Consider the following 26,448-nt stretch of genomic DNA (forward strand, 5'->3'; position numbering starts at 1 on the left):
GAAAAAATCATAAGCAAAGGGGTATACCATGAAGTATACATTCCAGAAATACTGTTAGATCTGTATTTTCAGTTCTATCTTCTAAAGTTTTGAGCTAATTTTTACTACAACACATTATAATGTTTAATCTATATTAGTATTTTCGCAAACTCTGCTTTTTAACAAGCTTACTGACTTCCGGGACATTCTGTACAATATACATATCTCCATTACATTTTTAACTCATTACGACTATGATTTAACAGGTTGCATCTCATGTATTGAGCGAACAAACGTGCACTTTGATTGAGAGTCTTGTCTCGTCCCTGGCCGAAGTAGCAGGCAAAGTGAATGTTCAGACCACTGCGTATAAGCTGAATGGAGATTTGAGAGCCCTAACCTTAGTACATAGCTGTGATGTTCCCTTAGCAGCTTCGGAAGAGCTCCTACCAATGCTTACGCAGCTTCTTCTGAAGACCAAAAGTGCACAGAGGCAAGCAGGCCAAGGAGAGGCTGCTGGAGGTAAGCTCATCTATGTTATCTTTATATAGCTTATATAACAGTTTTATTATTTAATAATGAAATTAAATATTTCATCATTGTTGTGTATCTATGGTGCTTAGTGTGCATATCATTTAAATAAAAGGCTTGGCAATAAAGTTTCAGGACTGATGTTGGTACCTGAAAAGTTGGAATTACTTGAGCAAACCACGGTGAGGGTTATTTAACGTAATCTCCCTCTTTCTCAGAGTAGCTTTATCGTTTCACGAGGTCTCTAAAAGTTTTGAACTAATTCTCTGAAAGGTAGTTGCGTTATGCCGTCACGGATGTTGATCCTGAACAATCGAGAAATGCTGTTCCTTCAGTGCCAGTTTGAGTTTGAAGAATAAGGAAGAAGTCTGTGGGAGCCAATGCGAGTAATAAGGATAGTTGAGCTTGGAGACCACACACACTTCGTTAGAACTGTCACGAGTAAGGACGAGCATTGTCATCCAGAACCAGGAGGAACCAACTGTCGTGTTCTCGAAGGTTTGGTCTGGTCTCTCACGATAAACTCGCTTCAGCAAACGATCAAGAACGTCGCCATAAAATAAATTTGGATGATGGTGTTACCTCTGCTAATTTGTTTCCATCCACTCCATGTTTTGTCTTTTTGTTAATGGATCATATTGGTAGCACCAGATTTCGTGGCTTGTGCCGACGATCTGATCCAGCAATGAAATGTCCGACTCCACGGATTTAATCAATTCTGTGCAGCACTCTACTTTGAGGTTTTTACTTTTCAGTCAAAAAATGAGGCATAAATCTCGCACAAATCTTCCTTCTCCCCAGGTCTTCTTTCAGGATTTGCCGGACAGTTTTGCGGTTGATGTGCAGCACATCCTTCATCATCCGCATGCTCATGCGACGGGCTGACTGCAGCAGGTCGCGAAGACAGTATACATATCCTCTGAACGACTGATGGACGTCCGCTTCTGGGGTCGTCAGAAATGTCTTCATTCCCATTTCAAAATTGGGCGTATCATTCATTTACGTGACCATGAAATAGGACATTCTTGTGGTAAATAGTTTTGATCGTCTCGCAACCCTCTGTTGCTGACTTTCCCAACTTAGGTAAAAACTTGATGTTCGCCCTTTGTTCCATTTAAGAATCTATGACAATGGGAACCAGGATGTCTTTGATAACCGATGTTGAGAAAGGCACAGATGCTTTTTGTAAAACAAGCCAAATATTGCAAATGAAGAATATTAATCAAGATGATAAACAATTTTCAGTTATAGACTACCAGCACCAGTCCTGAAACTTTATTGTCAAATCTTCTGTTTAAATTCGAATTATTACTCAATTTACTAATAAAGGTAATTCTGAACATTTCGGAGCGAGATACTTATATTTTGTTGTGGCCTTATATAATCACATTCTTCCTTTGTCTTGTAGAAGCTGCGCCGTCGAAAAAGCGGAAAATTAACGTAGAAGAAGAAGCAGGTGAAAGTTCGAAAGCCGGAAGCTCGGCTGGATGTTCCAGAGACTCCGATGAGCCACCGGTGACTTGCTCCACGAGTAACGAGACTTCCAAACAAAAGTGCTGCCAGAACAAAACGGCCTTCTCTGTCAATTGGTTGGATGTACTTGAAAAGACAATTGAAGAACTCACAGTGCTTGTGGAGAAAAAGGAATAAAGCGATCGTAATTCACAGAAATGGAAGTAGCATAATGTGCGTCTGTTGGACAATCTGTCTTCTCCATGTATGTGATATTTTCAGTGTGAAGTACACATGCTTCGCCGTCAAGGCCATGTAAAGTGTGTTGAGTCTTCTTTGGTGGTGTATGTATATGTATGTGTGTTGTATATGTGTGGAAGAGAGCGTGCACGAGGGAGAGTCCAAGAGTCCAATCAGTATTGTGCTTGCAGTTTGAATTCAGACTGTCCCTAACTAGTCTTGATCCAGGGTGTTTAATCTTTTTCTTTAATTATTTCAACTTTATACATAAAAATGCATAATCTGTATGTGATTTATCTAAGCGTCTATTCCTAATATGGCCCGCATTGTGTTGCGATACAAATGTGAGTCTTTAATGTAGCAGGGTGCAAATTTTGTTTTGTAAACTGTGTTCTTGTACAGATAATTTATTGTTTGATATGTTCATATAGAGAGTGACAAAGAGGGAATATCTAGAAACTAGAGACCACTTCTGATAATGTTGCCATTACTTGATGAATCCTGTGTATATTTTTTATTAGAGAATGAATTTAGAAACAGTTGCTTTAGAACTAAACAGAGTCTTATATCGGGGCTTATATACATGAATCTCACGTCGTTGGTGGTGAAACTATGGAAAAAAACAAAAATACACTTTTGCTTTTTACAAGTTGTTGCTTATATACAATATCGAATTCGTAGATATTTACTAAAAGTCAAAAGAAAGAAAAATATAGCATAATTTTAATTAATGGCTGTGGAATAAATGTAGATTTTCTTTTGTATGTGAGCGTATGATTCTGTTTCGCATGATATTAAAATAAAACATTTATATCATTGTTTTGGAAGATTGTGTACGGTATAATAATAACCTCTTGTAAGTAAGTTCCCTCAATCTAACACGTATTTAGTGATTGCTGCATATACTTACATGAACGCTAAAAGGGGATGCGGTGGCTCAGTGGTAGAGTTCACCTCCGGTGCTTGGGGTCCCTGGTTCTATCCCAGCTCGCCGTGTGGACTTTGTGGTGGACAAACACCGTGCTTGTGGGTTTTCTAGGGCTTCTCCCGTTTCCTCCCACTTTCTTCATTCCACCATTTCATTCATTTATCATAATCACCGTCTCCTTTAACCTAACCGGCATAAACGTGGGACGTAAGATTTCATTTCGTTTTTCATGAACGCTAAAAGTAGGCACTGGTTATCATGTACAATCACGTCCAAAATAATTGCAATTTCAATTTCTTTAACTCTCGAAATAGAAAACTGAAAATCATCTTACAGCAATTTATGTTGTATATTTCTTTTGGTTGGAGTTTTTGCGGTATCTTTTCTTAAATGATGTGTGGGCATTTTATCGATTGCCACGTATAATTCCTAATATAAGACGAAGTATCCGTAAGTTCGAGGACAGGCATTATGTAATTTCTTATTGTAATTAATTCAAGAATCGATGCACAACCATCTACGAAGTAAATTCCTTGGGTCATTGGTAAAGTTGCTGAAAGTCATCTTTTGCAGTCTCCTGTAATGCTTCCTACTATGATAATCTCACTTCATTTTCTGATGCAGAATGACGTTCCTTTAGATACTGCTATTGGGGAAAGAACAAAAATCGCAGGGGGCTAAGTCGAGTGAATAAGCGGAATAAACTGGAAATGAAGGTCAATGACCAGCTCATTGTCATCGAAAAGGTACCATTGTCCACCTAATGTCTCAGGCCACAGATGGACTTACGCAAACGATTGAAATATATACACTATTATACCCTTTGTGTATTGTTCTACTGAATGGACAGTTCCTTGAGAATCAAAGAAAACCTCGAGGTTGACTTTCCGATTACAGTGATCTTCCTGGAGTTTCTTTTGCCTTGGTGAACACCGTGACTTCCGTGTAGGTGGAGCATATATGAATTGAAAATATACTAGTATTACCAGAATCTTCAAAACATTTATGATTATCATGCCGTAGAAAAGAAATGCATTTTATGTGGATTTGTACATAAATTTGTGAAACGATGTCTGGCGAATGACTAAGACGGTTAAGGACATTTTACATAACAGTCAAGGAGATCCATTTGTTCTCTGTGAGCGTGGTTTGTTTTGTACACTTCTACTAGCACGCCCTTGTCTTCCAATTAGGAATTTTTCTCCGTCTTCATTCATCGCAAAACTCCTTCCTAAAGGCACACTACATTGTTTACTATTGATTTCTTTTTAGTAAACTTCTCTACACGAAAAAGACTGTGTTAGATAGACCATCGCTCCATGTCTATTGATAATCAGTTACAAACTTGACTGCGTAAATTTCCCGTCGTCATGTGTCCACACAGTGTACTTTTTTTTTTTTTTTTTTTTTTTTTTTAAATATCAATTTACCAGTGTTTCACAAATATCATGTCAAATATAAACAAAGCGCAGTAGTAAAGTTTACGTGTTGTGTACAAGCGTAGCATAAGATAAAATATTTGATATTGTGTTATTGTAAAACAAAATAATATTGCGGCTCACAACGTCGTAGAACTGCTCACGTATTTCACGGTTGAGTAGAAGCATTGCAGATCATGGCTTCTTTGGGCGTCCGCCACACACAAACGCAGCCTGTAGTTTGAAATAAGGTGAACATGACATGTTTGACCATATCGCTCATACATTTCCGATCATTAGCAGCTCATATTGCATACTCACGGCACCACTGTCGTAGTGTTAAAGCGTTATGGTCCCTCATCAGCGGTTTTGCCTATGCAACCCTACTCTGTAACTCGCGGGGAACTGTCAGCATAGGCCGTGGGAGATGCTGCTTGAGTTCTCCAATAACTTGCACCACAGTCACACAACTCGCTTTAATGCTCAGCGGGACCTGTCGTTGAAGGTTTTCTTTCGACCCATGTTCCTTTTTCGTCGATGTGATTTTGCCGTTGAGTTTTGTGCGCCGTCATCACCCACACTGTCCCTTGTGACATACCCAACACACTTGGCACTTTCGTCACGCTCGCACAACATAACTGAGCGCCAGTTATTTGCTCCCTTTAAGAATAAGGGAAGTCGCCTATTTTACAGTATCACTGTCTTCTCAATCCACTGCATACTGCCATTCCACTGTTTCTCACGTAGTACGGAGTTTGACTTAACCACTACCAACAACCTGGTGCTGCGGTCGCCGCCTGAGAGTTGTCAATCCATACATCTGACGTATTTTCAACTTCAGGTGTTTCCATTATTTTGGTAACATCTATATACATTCCTCATCTCCTAGTGTATTGTGTGACATCTTTCAAACATAAACATCGAATTCCTGTAATATTCGCTTCAGTATGTCCTTTGTCACGGTCTCCAGAGCAGGAACAATGCACTTTTTCATTCATCCAGTTAGAATTATGGGTGCATGAACAGTACCTTTAGTATATCTCCTGAAAAAAAAAAAAAAAAAAAAAAAAAAAAAAAAAAAAAACTGAAGCCATCTGTAGAGTTCCAGCGTATGAGTCCAACGATAAGAGAAAGTTTCGTTGGAATAATGGTATGTGCCAATGAACCTTCGTTCAATTTTGAAAACAGCCATTTCTGGAGAGTGTCTATTAAAATGATAGAAAAGTTTATATGTTTGTGGCCAATCCTTTCGACAGTGAGTTCTTGGAAACCATAGGCTCCAGAAAGATGTCATTTTCACTGATCGATTGCAAATTTTATGTAGATTGTCCACTTCTAATTGAATATTTAAAAAACACGGACGGCCATTATTTCTTTATTACTTTTTTAGGGGCGCACTGAAAGTATTGAAATTTTAAAAACATAATATCCTACGAGTTATACATTCAAATACCACATATTTGTATACAGCGGTTGTATATCCCTCAAGCGTTTCTTTCATAGCCAAATGATAATGAAAAACGAAGGATAACCATTTGTCCAGTCTTCTAGGACGAATCTTTATTGTTGGGAGTGTTTTGCCCAATGAACACCAGATATCACTGACATTATAATTAATTGTATGTTATGTATTTGCTTATTACATACTGCATGCAAAAAGAAAGAAAACACTGATCATACATGAGTTCGAAACTCCAACCGAAAGTAGGCTCAATCTTACAAACGGTGCGAGATATTCAAAAAATCGAGAAAAGTCTCTCCTTTATGATACCCCTTGCCGATGTTTATCAAGACAACTTTCACTTGTGTCTGTGAAGCGAACATGTACAGATGATGTGAGGAATGTCAAGGAGATTAATGCTCATATATGAATGATGCGCTGTGTAGAGAGCGTAGGTTCAGCTAGTATAAATAAAACTGCGAAATTACTGTTTTGCTCATCATTTTAAATGAGTCGCGCTCCCGCAAACTTTGTGATGGGCCTTCTGCTCACTATTCCCTGAAATGAAACACTGCTTTATCAGTCAACATATCGCAACAAATAAAATTGCTATCTTCCGACATAAGAAGCAAAATTCCACGATGTATCCTAGTGAGAACTTGTAACCTGTATGGCTTCATACACAATGCAAGTCTCAAAACAGCAATCGTGCTATAAAATTCTCGGTTCTCGGCACGGCACGGCAGGTCTTGAGATAACTCTAAAACCTTGATTTTGAGATCAATGAAATTTCAAGTTACCTCCAGATATGCAATGAAGTGCCTTCGCAACCAGTGGCGATACCATCTATACACATCGGTGCGTAAGAATATTCAATTTCTTCGTAGATAACTGAATTTTCATAGATTTAGAGATACCTCTACACACCGACCCAAAAATTTATTCTACGATGTGCAGAAATGTTACGGATAAAATGTTTCTTCAAATATCGTAAAATTCCTTAAAAACGAAGTACTGAAGAAAGGGACAAGCTGGTTGCTAAAATGTCGACTGTAAAGGTTGTATGAACGCGTGTTATTACCTGTATATATGAGGTCTGTCCACAAAGAAACCGTACTTTCAAAAAATAAGATCAACGAAACATTTTTATTTTCTGCTTGCCACTGCTACATAGTGGGATTGTTCCCAAATATTTTAATGGTAATTGTACCCCTCCTCCCCTGTGTAATTGAGACTGCAAGTTTGGAATGAAGTTGTGTTTCGTATTTGCGGCATTACGAAAATAAGGATTGTAAAGAGTTGCGTGAGTGCACCACATTTTGTTTCAAATTGGGCAGGACATTTATAGAAAATCTGAAAATGCTGCACGAAGAACATTAATCATCGAAGACAAAGGAAAAACCAATTACCATCATATGAGACGTTTACGTCAAAAAGTGCGCTATGTTATTGGAAAAATCGTCGTTTAACCGTCTGCGATATTGCTGAGAAGCAGAAGTCAGTAAATCGCCTTGTCATGCTAAAAACTGAACATGGATTATATTACTGCAAAATTCCTATGGAGTCGCCGTTCAGCGCTTGTTGTTTTCGTTGATTTTTGTTGTATTCATCATCAATACGTCTTACGTGGTCCAACCATTACCAAAGAGTCGTCGTGTGGAAGTCACCATCACTGCTATTATTTAGGAGTGATAAAACATTGAGAGAGGTTAAGGAAAGACCAGAAGCTTGAAAAAAATGGAACATGACAATGGTTCTAATCATTCGGAGCTCGTCATGAGAGAGCTTTGCGAAGAAAAATACGGTTGCTGTACACAACCATCCTACTCGACTGATTTGCCACCTCCAGACTTCTATTTCCCAAGTTGAAATTCACTATGGAAGGTTGCCGTTTTCAGTCAATAGACGAGAGAACACGAAAATAACTTCGAGACCCTCACGGTAAAGTGCAATTTAACAGTGGAATACGCACGGCGAACGAAGTACTAATAATGGAGGAGATTAATCTGAATAATTTACACAAACGGTAAGTACCATTATACTTATTTTTATTTTATTTTATTTTTATTTATTTGCACACATTTCGTATAGTCAATTAAGTACTCCCCACAAACATTTATGACATTAAAAGAAATTAAACGATATCAAAAAGGGAAAATACTTCACCTTGCTCAGAAATAATGCTCGTAGATGGCTGGTTGATTTTGGGTTTGGTGTCCTTTCACCATCGAGGCTATGTGAGACGTGAATCTATAGCTTAGCGTGAGATCCGAAGTACATGGGCTCCCGCGGCAAAGGCGCGTACGTTAGCTATGAGATAATGCCTGTTAGAGTTGAAGAGTATTTACAAGTTGGTGTAGATTCAAGATTGGGCTATAAATGTTTTATGAAATTGTAAGAGTTTTGAAGCAGCAGCATTAGTTCGGTAGCAACGACTTTGTCGTTGAATGAATATGTATAGTTAATGTGGTACGTAACAAATATAACCCTGCTGTAATACAGAGATAAACTCCAGGAGGCAGGAATGATAACTATAATGTAGTACCAATAGGGGAAGGCTGCCAGTTAGAGAGTTGTCTGTGTAGCTAGGTATCAAAGACAAAATATATAGCCTATTTACCGATAAGTGCAGATCACTGGGGTAAAGATGCTTGTTATTGAAGAAAAAAGCGATGAAAAGTGTTTGGTAAGCCTGTGATTTTGAAATAAAAGAATGTTTGTGGAAGTATAGTATCCCTTTTCAGCACCGAGGCTCTATAAAACGTGAACCTATAGTTTGAGGTGCAATCCGAAGTACTATAATGTGTTCAAATTGTAATGCTTTTCCGCCGGGAATCAAAGCTGTACCACGTGTGCCAAAGGCATACGTGTACATCATAAAGCCAGCAGAGATATCTATCAAAGAATTGAGTTTCGTCCTGGAAATCAATCTATTTTTCGACATGGTCTCCTTTAGCTCGGTATACTGTCCAATAGTTTTTATGCATTCCAAAACATACGACGCGTGATCAGAAAGTAAGGTTACAAAGCATGCAGTGAAACACGTGTATATTATTTCATACAACCAATGCAGCCAATAGATAGTACATACATTAGGTTATTTTTCGACATGGTCTCCATTTCGGTTGAGGCACTTGTCGCATCGTGGGACGAGTTTGAGAATTCCCATCTGGTAAAAATCTTTTTCTTGCGTGTGTAGCCACGTTGTCACGAAGTGTTTCACCTCCTCGTCTGAAGAGAAGCGACGGCCTCCTAGTCTCCATATCGGTTGAGGCACCTGTCATATCGTAGGATGAGTTTGAAGATTCCCTCTTGGTAAAAATCCTTTTCTTGCGTGTGTAGTCACGTTGTCACGAAGGTTTCACCTTCTCGTCTGAAGCGAAGCGACGGCCTCCTAGATGCTCCTTTACATGCGAGAACAGGTGAAAGTCGCTCAGAGCGAGGTCTGCAATGTAGGGAGGGGGTCGATGATGTCCCAGCGAAAACTGCTTTAAGAGCGTTGTGCTGGGTCGGCCACTGCGGTCCTCATCGATGACGTCTTCCCTACCAGTCGCAAACTTTCGATACCATTCTGCAACATTCTCACGAAACATTACAGTCTCTCCGTGAACCTTTACCAGCAGCGATTACATGTTTCGCCCACATAATTTGAATAACTGAGTGAACTTCCGCGAGACCAGTTTTACTAACGAGTCTCCATTTTTGTTTACCTACAACTAGCACCGTAAGTGGCGGAAAATCTTCACAGACGCCAACTCCATGAATTAAAATTACCGCACTCTTCATTCCTCTTCAACAGACGAAACTCCAGAAATATCGGCCTTGTAACCTTAGTTTTTGATCCTTCTTCGTAAGGTTTTTCAAATACTGCAAAATAGATGTGTTAAGCATGATCTCATGAAACGCGAATTATTTCCACCGAGGTCTTCAGCTCTCTGAATAAAAAAAGTCAGAAGGAGCCAAAGCTGGGGAATGTTGGATGAGGAAGCATTCTAGTATAATTCGATAGTTTTGGCCATTGCATTATTCTGATGGAGAATTTTCCTTCGTTAAATGAGAACACTTTTTCATCACTTCTTTGTGAAAACACTTTAATGAGACTTGGTGCTGATCTCTATTTTATTTTTATATTTTTCGAGGTATTTGAAGAAAACGGTGCCATGGGAATTCCAGAAAATAATTGCCATAACTTTGCTAGCTGATGGAACAATTCTTGCCTTTTGCGAAGCATATTCTGCTGTTGAAATCCACTGCTTTTGTTGTTTGCGCTGTTTCATTAAAGCAATGAGGCTATTATGAGCTTGACCTACAGTTTGACATGGCATCAACTCCCATCGTAAATCAAGAACCCGGATCTTTCGTGCCAAGGTATTATTGGGCAATACGAGAAAATTAAGTAATAGTGGATAATCAGTAATTATAACAATAATTTAGAAGATACAACCGGTTTATAAAGAATACTGAAGTTGGAGGCCGTAATTTTTAACGTATCTCATGTTTCGATTTTCTTTACCTTTATTCGTATGTGCGACTTCTGGTGCATCATGTATTTATAAATGGCAGTGATCTCACCTGTTTGAAAGATTTCCTTTCTCGTGAAAAAGGTAAGTACCATATTATTAATAAAACAGTTCTCATAAATTCTTTCAATAATTTAATTAGTAATTACGTCAATTTCAACAATTTTATATTTACATATTACAAAAATAACGTCTCAAAAATCACACAACAAAATAAATGCAAGTAAAGGTTCAAATTATCACAAATCATCTAATAGCTGTTGCGTATCAAAAAGAGGTTCGGTTGCGTCATATTCGTGCTTCTGGTCCTCAACGTCCATCTGCATTGCAATGTTCGGTCGTTTGCTATCGCTACGTGAATTGTTTGCAAGTGGCACCTGTCCTTTCCCCGTAGCACCTCGCACTCTCTTCTTCAACACGCCGTCCGATGAACATCCTGTTTCGACAGCGGCTTCTTCTAATTTATGTTTAACAGCTTCAGGTGCTGCCTTAGACTTAACAGGGCTTCTACTGACGTCGGTGTCAGAATCCGAGTCTTCCTCTGTTGAACCACCATATGGATCCTCCTCTTCATTGGTTGGCGGTGATCTGCTCGGTTGTTCATTTACATCATTATCTGTAAATATAGTCAAATGGTTACAAATGTCTCATATTGTTCTAAACTAACTAAAAAACACAAATATACAACAATATACACAAATTATAAATTCCAGGTTATAGAAACGTGATACAGAGGCTGATTCAGTTATGTTAAGCAGAAGTCAATATGGAACTGTACCGCGCATGTGCAACACACCATAGTGAGATTGCCACGAGGCAAGCAACACTCTTGTTAGTCACATAGTAGAGCAGTGTGTTCGTTGTGGCCCTTCCACACGCTAAGTTCACGGCGACGCGCGTCGTACAAATGTGTCAAGTGCGTAATTTTCGTATAGGTCGTGCCACTGTAAATGGTATTAGGAAATATACGGCACAGAGTAATAGACACACCACACCGACGCGAGCAGCTACAACAGTTTCCCAAAAGGGCGTGGTCGGTTTCTCTTACAGGGGCAAACTGCGTTTCCGAAAGGTAAAGCGAAACAAAATAATTGCTGCGTGTTACCAGACTCATGTCCTAACTGAACTGTACAAGCATCAAATTCCAGCATTGTACGGACAAGACGTGAACCAGGTTGAATTGCACCAAGACAAGGCATCCAGCCACACGGCGGAAACATCGCTGGAATTCTACCGCCTTATGGAACAGGAAACTGGAATTTCGGCAATCCCCTTCTCTGACATCCCTGTCAAAGAGTTCAGATGCCAGCCCAATGAACTACTGTGATTTCAAACTCTTAAAGCGGCGTCTGTCGCAACGTCGAATCCGTATTGTAACCGGCCTATGAAAGCCTGCATAGAGGAGTGGAATGCAATATCTATGGTCCAACGGCAACACAGTCTCCTGCAATGGAAATTCCAATAGTCAGTACAGGTGGCTGCAGATCGAACACAACCGGTGGTGGAAACACGGCATTTTCTAGGTAAGTGGCACAGTTACTCGGCTCAATATAAGTACATCAACTTCTGTATATTGATAAATTCTCTGCCGGAGAATTTACGTAAGTGTTACACATTAAAAATATCTCTGCAATTCCAGCTCGCAAAGTGAGCTTTGTGGTGAACAAGTATCGTGTGCGTGATTTTTTTTTTTTTGGGGGGGGGATTCTCGAACCTTTTTTGTCATTCCACCATCATCCATCTCATCATGACAGTCTCCCTCTGCCCAGGTCCATAATCGTGGAATATTAAAAACATAAATATTTTTTTCTATAATAGTTTCAGGTCCAAATAGCTTTCATTAGCAATTTTTCTTTTCTGTTTTCATCTTCCAAATCACAACACTCGCCTCGCACAATATTTCCACAATAGCAATTAAAAATACAACCGAGAAATTAGGCTTGTAACAAGTCCAACTTTAGCACAATCTTATCAGCCCCTGGCTCGGGATCCTAGCAATCCTGATAGGAGCTGGTAAGACAGTAACAAGCGCAACGGAATTTATAATACTAAAGTTTTAAAAGAAAGAAGAAAAATTAAATTTTGAACCAAGATCTTGCCTTCAGAAGATGCAGCACAGATAGAAGAGCGAACAAAAGAAAGAAAAAAAATCATCTTGAATAGCAAATACTTTGAAACAATACTTCGAAGAATACAATTAATTTGTGGTACTGGTTTCAATTACCTTATAACTTAAGCTGGTTTTCAAACTTTAAATGATCTAGTTAATATCTCTTAAGGTGTATGTTTATTATCTAACAACTTAATTATCACAGCAAGAACTTATCACAGTACGTTTCACATATAGTTACAAGTATCCAAATGAAAGAAGAAAAAAATTCAATTACAATTACTGAGATCAGTATAAGCTTGAACAGAATTCGCTTGGTTAACTTTTAGTTCGAATGTTCTATCAAATTTCTACAAGTATGTTTCTTCCTTGAAAATGAATAATTATTTAGTCCAAAATAGTTCCATTTAATTTGAACAATTAACTGCCGAAGGGTTGACTTCACTAATTATTCACTATAGTTCTAGTTCAAAATGATCACTAAATGTTTCGTCATTCTAGAATTCGTAGTAACATTAGACTGCCTATATATACTTTCCAAAAGTTCCTGCCTATATACTCAAATTAATCACCACGAAACCTTGTACTTTTACATATCACATTACATACATATTAAATATTGAACAGGATTATTTATTACGTCCCGCCAAAACGCGTGTCGGGACTCGTAAGTCCAAATATTCCATAACTAGTTCAGGCATCACCAAATAAGCAAACGGAAACAAGAGGATATTCATATATTATGTAAGTCATCTCTGTTCCAAGACAGCGCAATACAAATACACTTTACAATTAAATAAAACTGGATTAAATCGGAGACACACCTGAAAGTACTAAGACTGCAACTTCCATTCAACCACAGAACTCCTGTTTATTCATTGATACTAATAATTTTGTACTGACGTTCGAAGTGAAACATGGACAGCCGACGTAGCATTACGACGGTAACAGGTATCTCGACGTTCGCAAAACTTAACTTGGAACGTTGTAACCATCAACTTGGCAAGTGGAAGAAAATTGAAATAATTTATATATTCACGAAAGACCATCCTGCCTTATAAAACCAAGCGAATATTAGCCATCTATAGACCCTAGAAAGACCATGCTCGCATCAGCTACGTGAAGTACCAATGGGGGGTCAAATTTGCCCGCGCTCGATTCAAGTAATTTTCAGACCTTATTTATTGACTCATGGTTAAACTGTTGAACAAATTTCAAAACCGAGAATATTTCCAGCACTGGTAGTGTATATATACCAAAAATGCGTGAAATCACTGATATATTATACGAAAATGCTTGTTTTATTTATTAAAATATAAAGTTCAGGTTATATAAGGTTAGGCAAAAATTTAAAATTATTAAGATGTGAGTTACTCTCGTTTATTGCTGTCCTATTCATACTTTTGGCGTACTTCTGAACATTTATCTATTAGTCTTTCTCGCTATATAACAAAGGATCAATATATATACTTTATATTGTGTATTCTAGACATAAACACAGTGGTCTTTTCTAGATTTTGCCCTTAGGCCTTTTACATATGCACTGTTGTGTGTGCATGTGTTACAAATAAGAAAAGTTATTTCTATGTGTCATCACCAGCATCACATTTCAAACACAAGATCTTATGGGTACAATGGAATTCACAAATAAAATGTTTACACCGTTCACATCTCGTTTTTACTTTCTTGAGATTGTCCTTCTGTTTCTTGGTCTGAGTTTCCCGAACACACAGATCACAACGTTTCCTTGAAGGAAGCTCAGTTGGGGCAATTCTTTTCCTAAATTCTTTAGGACGGACATTCCTTCCCAGAACGCTTTCCATTGCTGATACTACTGGCTTTTTGAGGTGGTCTATGTTCAAGCCCCGTTCTTCAATGTACGGTTTTAAAAGAGATCCCCCAAGTTGTAGCAGAAACAGTCGTCTTTCTATTTTGTTGGTATTCCATTCGGGGAAATTTAGTAGAAATAGTGTGTAGCTATTTAGAGCAGCAACATCCACGAGTGTGTAAAAAAGCGAGAGAGGCCATATTCTTGTTCCCCGCTTCGATGAATACTGTCGAACCATTTGGTCAATGATGTCCACCCCACCATTAGTTTCATTATAGTAAATAATTTTATCAGGTTTGTTGGATTCATTTGGGTTCACTCGATCGTCGTTATGCTTGGTGGAAACCATAAGTATGTTTCGTAGTGGTTTTTTCGAAGCGATATATGACACTAGCGTAACAGGTGGCTTACCGGTATAAGGGTCAGTGAATGCAAACTTTGACGAATGTACTGCACGATCCCTTGTGTCCAGTTCATTTGGTATGCCTTTCCTATTCAGCTGGAGAGTTCCAACGACTGTCAGATTGTTGTTGGTGTATAATTCGTCAGCTAACTCAATGGAAGTTTAGTATCGGTCCATTGTGATATTTCTGCCTGTCCCTTTGAATGGTTCTGTAAGCCTCTTCACTACTGCTTTTGGACTTCTATCTTCTTGCGACCTCTCATCTTTCCCTGCATAAACCTCAAATTTTAACACATAACGACTTTGAGAATCTGCAAGCATACGGACAAGAATACCGTATTTGCCTGGTTTGCTTTTCATAAAAACTTTAAACGGGCATCTTCCCCGAAATAAACTTAACATTTCATCCACTGTCAAATTTTCACTCGGAGTAAAGTGCTTTGGGAACAATGTATTCATCATTTCAAAAATTTCCCGCAGTGGAGCAAATTTGTCCGTCTTACCTAGATCTGCTCTTGTGTTCTTATCATCGAATCGTATCACTGATATCAGTTCTCTCAATCTATTACGACTCATTGTTGCAATGTATACGTTTCTACCTAACATCCCTGACCACAGATCACCCACAGGCAGTTTCGTGTCATAGTTTGCACCCATTAGAATCAAAATACCAAGAAATGCATAAATCTCGTTTTCGTTTGTAGCTTCAATGTTCCTTGCACTCGCTTCCACATTTGTATATTTTACAATCAAGTCTACAATTTCCGGTGACAAGAACGTTTTGAAAGCTTCCGCAATACTATTTATCTCAGCTTCTTTTTTCAGTCCTGCACGTTCACGTATTATGTTACAAGCTAACCTTCTGTATTGTCTTGGGGGCTTAGTTACATACACCCTCCATTCCAAAAGAAACCGAACTTTTGAAAACAAATAGTACCACTAGTGCCATCTGTTGTAATATTTTACCGGTAGATGGCGTAGTCCCTCATTGACAACTGGTATAAATGTCATGACATTTGGATGCACGGCAACAAAGTTATTGCGTTTCAACTGTCAGTGTGTTGTGTACATCGGTCGGAAAATGAGTTTCAAACAACGAGCTGCAATTGAGTTTTGTGTTAAACTTGATAAAACTTTTAGTGAAACGCACCAAATGCTACAAAATGCATATGGTGATGAGTGTCTATCCCGTACGCAAGTTTACGAGTGGTTCAGGCGTTTCAAATCGGGTAGAGAGACGCTGGATGATGACGAAAGATCAGGCCGTCCCAGAACCGGATTATCGGAAGAAAACATCGAAAAAGTGCGTGAATTCATCAAACATAAAAAATCGTCGGTGAAAGTTATTGAAATGGAATTAGGCATTCCTCAAACAACCGCATACCGCATTTTGACCGAAGTTTTGGGCCTTAAGAAGGTTAATTCGCGGTTTGTACCACACAAACTCACCGAAGACCAAAAAGTTGATCGAATTGCGCATTGCAAAGACATCGTTAAAAGTGCTCGGCAGGATCGAAACTTCTTGAAATCGATTGTAACTGGTGACGAGACGTGGTGTTTTGAATATGAGCCCGAAACAAAGCGGCAAAGTGCTGAATGGAAAGCGCCGGATGAAGGAACACCCAAAAAAAGTCGTTTGGTGAAGTCAAAAGTTAAGGTGATGCTGATTTGTTTTTACGATTCAAAAAGAATTATCCACAAAGAATTTGTTCAGCCCGGCCAAACAGTCACTGGAGAGTTTTACTTGGGCGTCATGAAGCGTTTGCTGGCAAGAATTCGTCGTATTCGGCCCGAATATCGCGAAATCGGCAGTTGGACTCTTTTGGACGATAATGCACCATCACATCGTTCGCGACTTGTAACTGAATTTTTGGTCAAAAATCACATTATTCGGTTGCATCACCCGCCCTATTCACCAGATCTCGCTCCGTGCAATTTCTATCTGTTCCCGAAACTGCATTTGGCGATGAAAGGAAAGTGGCACGCATCGATTGATGCCATTGAGAAGGCGACGACCGTCGTCCTAAAGACCATTCCAATAAAGGACATGGAGAAGTCGTTTGACAACTTGTTGGAGCGTGCAAATATGTGTATCGATGCCGAAGGGGAATACATTGATTAATAAAAATGATTTGTTCCAAAATGTACATTGCTTTTTTGTTTTTTTAAAACGTTCGGTTTCTTTTGGAATGGATGGTGTATTTCCGTCCACTTCTACAAACAAATACGGTTGGTTCATAAGTTGCAACACCAGTCTTCTTCACTAGAATCTTCTACGCTTTCGTCATACGAAATAGTTTCGTCATCTTCCTCAACGTCACTCACATCATCAATGTCACTTTCACAGAGGATATTTTCAACTTCTTCGTTACTTAGAAATTTGTTGGACATCATGAATTTGATAAATTATTACACAGCCTCGAATCACACAGCAACATGTGCAAGAGACCCAAACACAGTCTACTATTCCTCGTGTTGCCAGATCGTGAACATATCCGAAATCAAAATTGTTTCATTTCCACCAAAGAAACCTATTCTGCTAAGAAGGAAACATAACACTCGACAATATCTACTCTACAATCCTCCTCTGGTATATATCGGATTGCTAACAGTCAGTTGATAATACAACTAGATAACAGGAGTAATGTATCACTTTGTATAAAAGCGATACTTACTTTCATGACCATTTGGTTATCTTATCCAATCAGAAAGATATCATGGTATTTTAGGGCCGGATCTATGTAAGGCTGTGTTTATATAAAGGAAAATTCAATATAGTTTAAAAGAATTAAATTTTGGACATAAAAAATCAAAATTAAGAAATCATCGAAAAATAAAATAATGAGTAGCACCTATGACCAGGGGGGGGGGTCAAATCAGCCCGCGCAACATGTATATTTTTTATATAAAACCACACTGCTTTAAACATAGGTGGAAAAATTCCAAAATGATCATCTAATCAAAAGTAACAACAAAAAAAATGAGAATCCGTAAAACATTTTAAGGTATTCAAATTGAACAAAAAAAGACGCGCGGGCAAAATTGATCCCCCCCTTCCCTTGGTACTTCAAGGGTTAATGCAGTAACTGCAAAAACATTAGGATATAGACTATTCTTGCGTGCTAATTAAATTTGTAAGTGAGAAGAGAAAACTTGTAACATTACGACCAAAGACACATCAAACACTAAAATACTATAATCTAGCTAAAATACTATTTACCACGACCAGCTATATTTCGTACGACGGAGAGAGAGAAACGTGAGGAATGAGAGCTAGTTAATCGGGATGATTACGGGGCCCGGCACTGAGCCAGCAGCCCAGGAAGGGAATTCATCCCATTGGAAACGACTTATTCAGACATGCTGAGATCAGCCGTACACAACTTGAAACTGAACATAGTAAAGTTACCGTTTGAACAATTATATATACTCTGAATATTTATATTATTATTATTATTATTTTTGGATTAGCAGATAATCTACGAATTCTATAGAATGATATTTTTAATTATTTTTGGAGGTTTAAAATTTAGATAGGTTACTGTCCAATAACGAATCCGGTATAACATCATGAATCCAACTTCTTCCTTTCCGCTGGCTTATTCAATATCCATCTTGAAAGAATGCAATTTTTATCACGGCATGAATTTTTCTTTTCAATTCAGTAAATTTTCAGAACAAGACATGAAACCTACAATTAGCCTGGTATGGTGGGAAACGGTATATACTGTGACGGTTTATCTTGCATAATGGTCTGTGCGCCGGTTTCAAGTTCCGGTCATTCTTCGGAATTCACGTTAATAGATCGTCCTTCATAACCTCGCGCAAGGACGAAAACAAAATTTTACGAGTGAAAATTTAAAGGTATGCGGCTCCAATCTAATACGAGGGAGGATCAGAAACTAAGGTTACAAGGCCGATGTTTCTGAAAAATGAAATATTTCAGTTTTACGTCCCATGAATATGCCGCTTAGGCTAAAGGAGACGGTGATGATAAGAAATGAATGAATAATGTGAGAGGAAACGGGAGAACCCCGAGAAAACCCACGAGCACGATGTTTGTCCACCCGATGTTTTTGGAGTTTTGTCTGTTATAGAGGAATGAGGAGTGTGCGGTAATTTTACTACATGGAGTTAGCAACTGTGCAGTTTCATCCACCCACTAACTACGGTGCTAGTTGTAGGTAAACACAAATGGTGACTCGTTTGGAAAACTGGTCTCGCGAAGAAGTCCGTTCAGTTATTCGATTTTTGTGGGCGAAACATGTAACCGTGACAGAAATTCACCAGCAGCTGGTAGAGGTTTATGGAGAGACTGTAATATCGCATCAGCATGTCGCAGAATGATGCGTCAAGTTTGCAGCTGGTAGGAGAAACGTCACCGACGAGGAACGCTGTTGAAGCAGTTTCGCTAGGACATCATCGACCAACCCCCCTACAGCCCGGACCTCCCTCTAAGCGGCTTTCACCTGTTCTTGCACTTGAAGAAGCACTTAGGAGGCCGTCGCTTTGCTTCAGACGGGGAGGTGAAACACTTGTAAGGACAGGATTTTTACCAGGAGGGAATCTTCAAACTCATCCCAGGATGCGACAAGTTCCTCAACCGATATGGAGATTATGTCGAAAAATAACCTAATGCATGTACCCCCTTTAAAAAGCCCGTATAATGTAACTCACGAATTTTCGCATTTATTCCATTTTCCTTACATTTATGGATAAAATTTTATTATTATTAAGTGGAGATAACAGAAAGCAACCCATCTAAGGAGATATTTCCAAGTAATATAATAAAACAATAAAAATATAAGCAAAAAAACAAAATTATGCTCAGTTTTGCGTATACTGGCAATCATGCTTTCGAGGGATTTTTGCAGTAGCACAGCACGATTGCGCAGGGAATTTCAAATTGGCAGTCGGGGAGTTGAATAAAGGAACTGGGAAGTGGAGTAAAATATTGCATTTATTGGTTTAAACCTAGTGTCTAGATTGTCTGCCAAATATAAATTAGCTTCTGTAACCAAGATGTTATACGGAAATATAGAAAAAAAAAAAAAAAAAAAAAACAGGTAATCTCTTGTCTTGAGGTTGGAAGTGACATGCGCCATGGCTATTAGCATTTATTTGTTAGGAGAAAGGGAGCAAGTAAAAAGCAGTTCCGTGATTAGGTGGGTAGCGTGGTGGACTAATAGTTTTTATACTATTTTGACACCAGATCGAAACCCATCCCATTTTTTTTTTATTATTTATTTATTTACAAAACATAATAGTAAGTGTATAATTTTCATGTTAATAAGAACTGAAGCAATATAATAAGGAAATAAGTTATTGATATTTTCCTTTAATGACGTATTTATCCAGGATTAGAGTACTATTGTTAATAGGTATTGTTTTCAGTTTATGCTGTTGTATAGCTTCTTCTCTCGTCCTCTTTGTTGGAAAAAGAACAATTTTTTCTCCAACAAAGTGTGAAGGAAATATGCAGACAGAAACAGACATCTTACTATCAAACGTGATTTATCGTGATGAAATGGCAAGTTTGCCATTATTAAAAAAAAAAAAAAAAAAAAAAAAAAATTGAAGTTGGTTTCTGTTTAGCTTTCAGCTAAAATATATATTTTCTTTATAAGGCAAGGTTGTGACCATACCCATCAATTTAGCTAGGGAGTGAAAGGTAATTTTTTTATATATATACAAATATTTTACATTTTTAGGTGCGTGAAACACCAATACACCATGATCTCGCTTATCTGATCTTCGTTTATTCCACATACCATATTATCCGACATATCATTGCAGATACAAAATAGCATCAATCGGTAAGAAGAACTGCAAGTGTTTGATGCTCTGGAATCTAGCGCTAGGCCATTATTATTATTATTATTATTAATTCTTATTATTATACATTTCTTAACACATCGATTGCCATGTGTATGTAATTCCACACTCGGCTCCCCGTGCAGCGCAGCGTGATGATTTTCCATACACAAATATAGATATTCCAAGTTTGTTGTGTTCGTTCTATAGGTATGTATGTAATTAGATACATATGACGTAGAAATCAAAATTTAATGTCCACACCACGTATATGCAAAACCATACATAAAGAAATTTATGAACAAAGACATTGAGTTTGAGTTTAACGTCTCGTTCGACCTACTGATTAACGTGGACTCCGAACCACGTGAGCTCTGGTCGGGAATCAAACCCGGGTCTCCCACACCAAAGGCGCGTACGCTAACCGCTTAGCCACGAAGGAGCTCATGAACAAAGACATTTAAGGGCTAAAACAAAGGCGAAAACAAAGAATTACTGGCGGATTGCTGTCCATGATGCACAGGTGATAACGGTCAACAGTTTTAAATTTAAACAAATATAAAAAATGAAATGAAATCTTTAAGTTTTACGTCCCACGCTTATGCCGGTTAGGCTAAAGGAGACGGTGATGATGAGAGATGAGTGAAATGGTGGAATGAAGAAAGTGGGAGGAAACGGGAGAACCCCGAGAAAACCCATGAGTACGGTGTTTGTCCACCACAAAGTTCACTTGGCGGGGCTGGGATCGAACCCGGGACCCCAAGCACCAAAGATGCGCGCCCCCCTTAAACAAATATAGTTTTAATTAAGCACGAATATAACTTACAGTGGGAAGACTCAGGAGTTCGCTAGGATCGTTACAATATCGAACCCCGTCAAATATACTGCAAACCTGTCAGCAAGCCCCTAGCAATAAACATATATCGTGTTCCCCAATGGCAGAACTTTCTTTGTCTTTCTGCGATGAGTTTTTGTGGGTCAAAATTTTTTTGCAGGAATTCCAAACTAAAAAATCAAGATGTTACTATCATATTTTTATTACAGCGTTACATGACAATTATTCTGCACAGGTGCGGCACATTTTCTGCGATCACATCGCAGATTGCGACATGTTCTGCTAAGGGGCCGTGTTCTAATGTTCATTTCAATGCAAATCTATGTAGGCCTACGGACTTCAATACTCGCCTCAAACGAAGGTGCAGACTATTCATGATTTGCAGTATTAAACTCTCTCTCACCCTCTGTATTCTCCTAACATGTCTCCCAGCGATTACATTTTTTTTGGTATCTCAATCACTTCTTAGTACAGTAGGATGGCTTTATCTAGAGGCCACTGATTAACCTGGCATTGTATTTTTCACTTTTTTACCTTTGGAATTGACAATCATCGTTTGGGCATTTCAGTCGCACCTACGTAATATTAACTACGTTTCTTCGATAATTTCGTAACATTGTATTATTGATCAACTTGGTTAGGCTTATTTAACCACTTTTCTTTGCACCGACGTGTCACATCTCTTGGACGAAAATACACTAGCTGTCACTGAAAATAAAATCCAGAACCAATGCACTTGAACCTTTTGACCACAAGACAAATTTAAAAAGAAGTTTCGATTTTGTTGGAAAATTGTGATTAGCTATAACATTTAAAAATATATTTAGGAAAGGGTACGGGGCAAACGCACTGAACTTTCTAGAAGACTTTGCTAGAAGAAACTTTCTTTTTTATTTTCTTTTTGAGAAAATTGAATTATTTTAAATTTTCATCCTTCAGTAAACCACCCTTACTTTTAGGTGTCGAAGGATATAAAATTCGAAACGATAGTATGTTATTAAAACGTTATGTCTAGAATTCGGTCCAGATACGTTGAACGGTATGGCCTCTGAGTGCATGTAAAAGCGTGACGAACCAACAGACGAATAGATGGACAGACATCGAAAAATCATTTTCTCGGTACGTAGGGGTCATGTAACTTGAATTCATTGAAATCTCGTATTTGATTTTTATAACCATCACCACACTTTCTCCTTTCGTCGCTCGAATGTGAAAACGAATAGGCCTACACCTACACGTAAAGTGATAATTTGTATTTTTTTTTTAATTAATTAAATTGTTATGTTTAATGTATTGTCACGCTAGAAAAAAAAGTATATGCCTGTTGCATCATTTTATTACCAGTTTTTCACGCTACTGTATAATTGAGAAGAACGATATGATTATAGTTAATATCCATTGCATCTTTTGGAAGCATTCGCGTTCCTCACAAATAAAGCTGTATAATTTAGTTTTGTTTAAAGAAAGCATTCTTTATTCCTTACAGAGACTTATGATTGCATTTCTTGCACTTGTGGATATAAAAAAAAAAAAGGAGAGAGAGAAAGAGTCAATACTCTGAAAAGAAACACACAAACACTAGAACAATAATTTAACTTTTTTTTTTTCATGACAACGAGCTATTCTACTTCATTCGCTGTAATTGTAAGACTGCAGGTCACGCATTTTTTTTTTTTTTTTTTTTCCTGTTCCTGACTCTCGGACACACTCGAGGTGAGTTGAGTGCAATAACGGAGAGGGGAGGAATAAGCATACCATAGCATCAACTGAAAACAATCGCTGTTAATAATAGTACTCTAATCCTGAATAAATAGTTCGATTCAAAGACACTATCAATAAGTTATTTCCTTATACTGAATCCGACAGGTAAAAGATAAAGCCAAATTATTTGTCTAGTTCTTGTTTTATGTAACTACTGTGTAACACATTATCAACAATAAGATCTTATATTTACCTGTCGTATAGTTATTTCTTCTTGGTTCTTCTAAGTCTTGGAACTCTTGAAGTGTTAAAATTTTCTCCTTCTTCGCATTAAGAACTAAGACAAACTTCGAGTAGAGTTCTTCCTCCATCTCAGCTTTGCAATCGACACATCTTTTCAGTTCATCTCTCAGTTGATTGCGTTCTGAAAAATACAACAATAACGTTCTTTTGTGCCGGGTATTTCTTTACCAATAACTACTACTATATCTGAGTCAGCGAAAGTTGATTTTTGATACTTTATTGCAGCGAGACAGTACTGTTCCTACGCTGGAATACACTGATAGTGTTATTATTTGACGAGAAGATAAGAAATGCAGAAGGCCACGAATAGGAAATGTACGAATATTTGCTGATAGACACATAATTAAAATACGAACAGCTGATAGACACATAATTAAAATACGAACAGTCTATCATTGTTATCTCGAGTTTTTGTGATTCATAAGGTTTCAGTGTTCTCTAACAGCTTCTTCAGTCACATCTAACAATATTATATTACCACATACTCCTCGTAGATTTGTGTGTATTAATTTCTACCAATGAAAACAAAAGAATTTACAGTTATCTAAAAATTCATTCCAATTTCCGTGCACAAGATGGATAAACATTTTAAAATTAATTCTTAACATTGCTTCCTAAGCTTATCTTGCTTAAATAATGGATAGTGATCAACAGTTAAATGGATTTCGTTACTATTTTACTCACACGAAGGATGAAGATCTAACTAGTAAGACTAATAATAAACATTAATTGTACAAAAAAAAAAAAAAATAATAAAAATAAAAATAAAGAAAAAATAAAATAAAAAAATAGAAAGCTATATGAAGTTATATGGATCTGAATATGTTCCCAGCTACGTCAAAAAAATTTTTTTACTGCTAAGTACTGCCCCCCATTCAGATTGGCGATTAGGTGTATGCAGAATTGACAACCCTACTTAAAAAGAAATCGAATTTGAACCAAAAAAATATTCTATGGAATCTCTCGTAGTCAAAACATCTTTTATTCCTATCACCAATGAGAAATTACATTGGACAAGAATTTGTGTCGAGATCAAGAAAGACATTGAGAACCAACATTAATCTCTTATCGGCGACTAAACTGAAATAATCTCTTGCTACTTGTTGTGGCATGTTTATCTGCTATGAGATTACCACTACCTCCGGTCACATTTTTTGTGAACGTACTATATATGAAAATTTCGAAGTATTTGAAATATGAACTCAGCTGTAACCATTGATTCCTCTCTTCTTATAAAAGTAGAGACAGTTGACCTTGGTTCTCAACTTTTTTTTTTTTAAATAAACTGCATGATGAGGAAGGCTACATATTATACACGGAATTATAACACTGTTACTACAACGAATATACAAGTGTGAGAGAAAAGTAATGAGACTACCAACACTGTGACGAACCTACGACGCTACGGCCTCCACCTTCACACGGCAGTGAAGCTAACGCTTGTGGTTAACTCAGCACAAGTTTGAACTTGCTCCAGCTGCTACACGATTGTCGAAAGCGTCTGAAATGAAGCTGCAATTCGAAAATGGACCGCAAAAAGTTTGGGTAACGTTGTGCCTTGAACTTCTGTGTAAAGCTTTGCGAATCCTCTACGATTACTTATGAAAAGTTATAAAGGGCTTATGGAGAACATTCCTTATTCAGGTCACAAGTGTTTAGATGGCACAAGTCATTAGAAGGCCAAGAACAAATGGAAGAAGAATCTCGTGCGGGAAAACTTTCAACCTCAATACAGGGTGAAAATGTGGAAAAAGTAGTCTTGTGAGGTCAAATCGTCGATTGACAGTGAGAATAATCAGTAATGATTAACATTTGAATATGTAACACGTCAGTCTCCACCAATGAATTTTTGGCTGGAAAAGGCATTCCGGTGGTTCTTTAGTCCCCTATTTGCCAGATCTAAGTTCCTGTGATTTTCGGTTCCCTTTACTCAAAAACCACTTGAAAGGGCTCCATTTTGCTACTTTCGATAATATCCAGAAAAACAACTCACGAGCTTACGTATTGTAGCTGAAGCTTCCAACACTGCTACGAAGAATGGAAACAGCGCTTCGATTGCTGCGTAGCTCCCCAAAGGAATTATTTTGAAGGACAATAATCTTGATTTGTAAAAATAATAAAATTCATCGTTAAAAGAAAATCAGTTTCATTACTTTTCTAACACACCTCTACAGTCTTAACAAACTTACCTCAGTAAATAATGTAAAAAAAATTCAACTGAAATTCACGATACGTTTAAAGATTGATATCATCTTGTTATCCAACTTCCGTAAGCATTCATTTTACTCTGTCAGCTGTGTCTTTTAGCCTAATGAGCATCACTATAGAACGTTGAATTCAAAACTTTACTTCAACTTACCTCGTTCCGCTACAGATTTCTCTTCCTGAAGCTTCTGTACAGTTTCCTTAAGTTCCATATTCTGATTCAATAGGAAAGTAGTTATTTGTTCAGCGACAAGCGAAAATGATGCCTGTAAAATATGACAGTAGAGGATTACACAAATTTTTCAATGACAATCTGAAATAATGTAACACCTTTATACTACTCGCAAAACACATTTTCAGATACTAAAATGTTGTACCTTTTATATTTGATTTTATCAGTTAATGTCCTTTCTGGCACGACTCTATATGAGACGGGACCTATAGCCTAGTGTGAGATTCAAACAACATAAGCACCTACCGACAATGCAATCCGGGTTTCTAGCGCCAAAGGCACATATATTTGCCAAGAGAACTTGATAGGGAGATTTTTTTTCTCTTTTGTAGCACTTCACAGTACTTTAATTAATTTTCTATTCAGAAGAATACGAATTTACCATATACAATTAAAATATTTCATGCAAGTTCTCCACTCAACGGTACATTAAAATATATATATATATATATATATATATATATATATATATATATATATATATATATATATATATTATTCTTGTTTA

The 26,448-nt window shown here is 37.7% G+C and overlaps 2 protein-coding genes across 3 annotated transcripts in view; one reads left to right on the top strand and one right to left on the bottom strand.

Moving 5' to 3' along the window:
• Positions 1-3,029, top strand: part of puf (ubiquitinyl hydrolase 1 puf) — a 151,054-nt gene extending 148,025 nt beyond the window's left edge. Inside the window, exons 50-51 of the mRNA XM_081730121.1 lie at positions 246-501; positions 1,919-3,029. Coding sequence (XP_081586247.1) covers positions 246-501; positions 1,919-2,160 — 498 coding nt within the window. The 3' untranslated portion in view covers positions 2,161-3,029. The remainder of the gene's footprint in view (positions 1-245; positions 502-1,918) is intronic.
• Positions 3,030-10,626: 7,597 nt separating this feature from the next.
• LOC145663925 (DNA repair protein XRCC4-like) overlaps positions 10,627-26,448 on the bottom strand; it is a 33,933-nt gene continuing 18,111 nt past the window's right edge. For both annotated transcript variants that reach the window (XM_081730127.1, XM_081730126.1), the window contains exons 3-5: positions 25,863-25,974; positions 23,454-23,624; positions 10,627-11,125 (exon numbers count right to left, since the gene is read on the bottom strand). In XM_081730127.1, coding sequence (XP_081586253.1) covers positions 10,749-11,125; positions 23,454-23,624; positions 25,863-25,974 — 660 coding nt within the window. In that variant the 3' untranslated portion in view covers positions 10,627-10,748. The remainder of the gene's footprint in view (positions 11,126-23,453; positions 23,625-25,862; positions 25,975-26,448) is intronic.

The sequence above is a fragment of the Thermobia domestica genome, chromosome 11, assembly GCF_964235325.1.
Source record: "Thermobia domestica chromosome 11, izTheDome1.hap1.1, whole genome shotgun sequence".
NCBI classification, from domain to species: Eukaryota; Metazoa; Arthropoda; class Insecta; order Zygentoma; family Lepismatidae; genus Thermobia; species Thermobia domestica.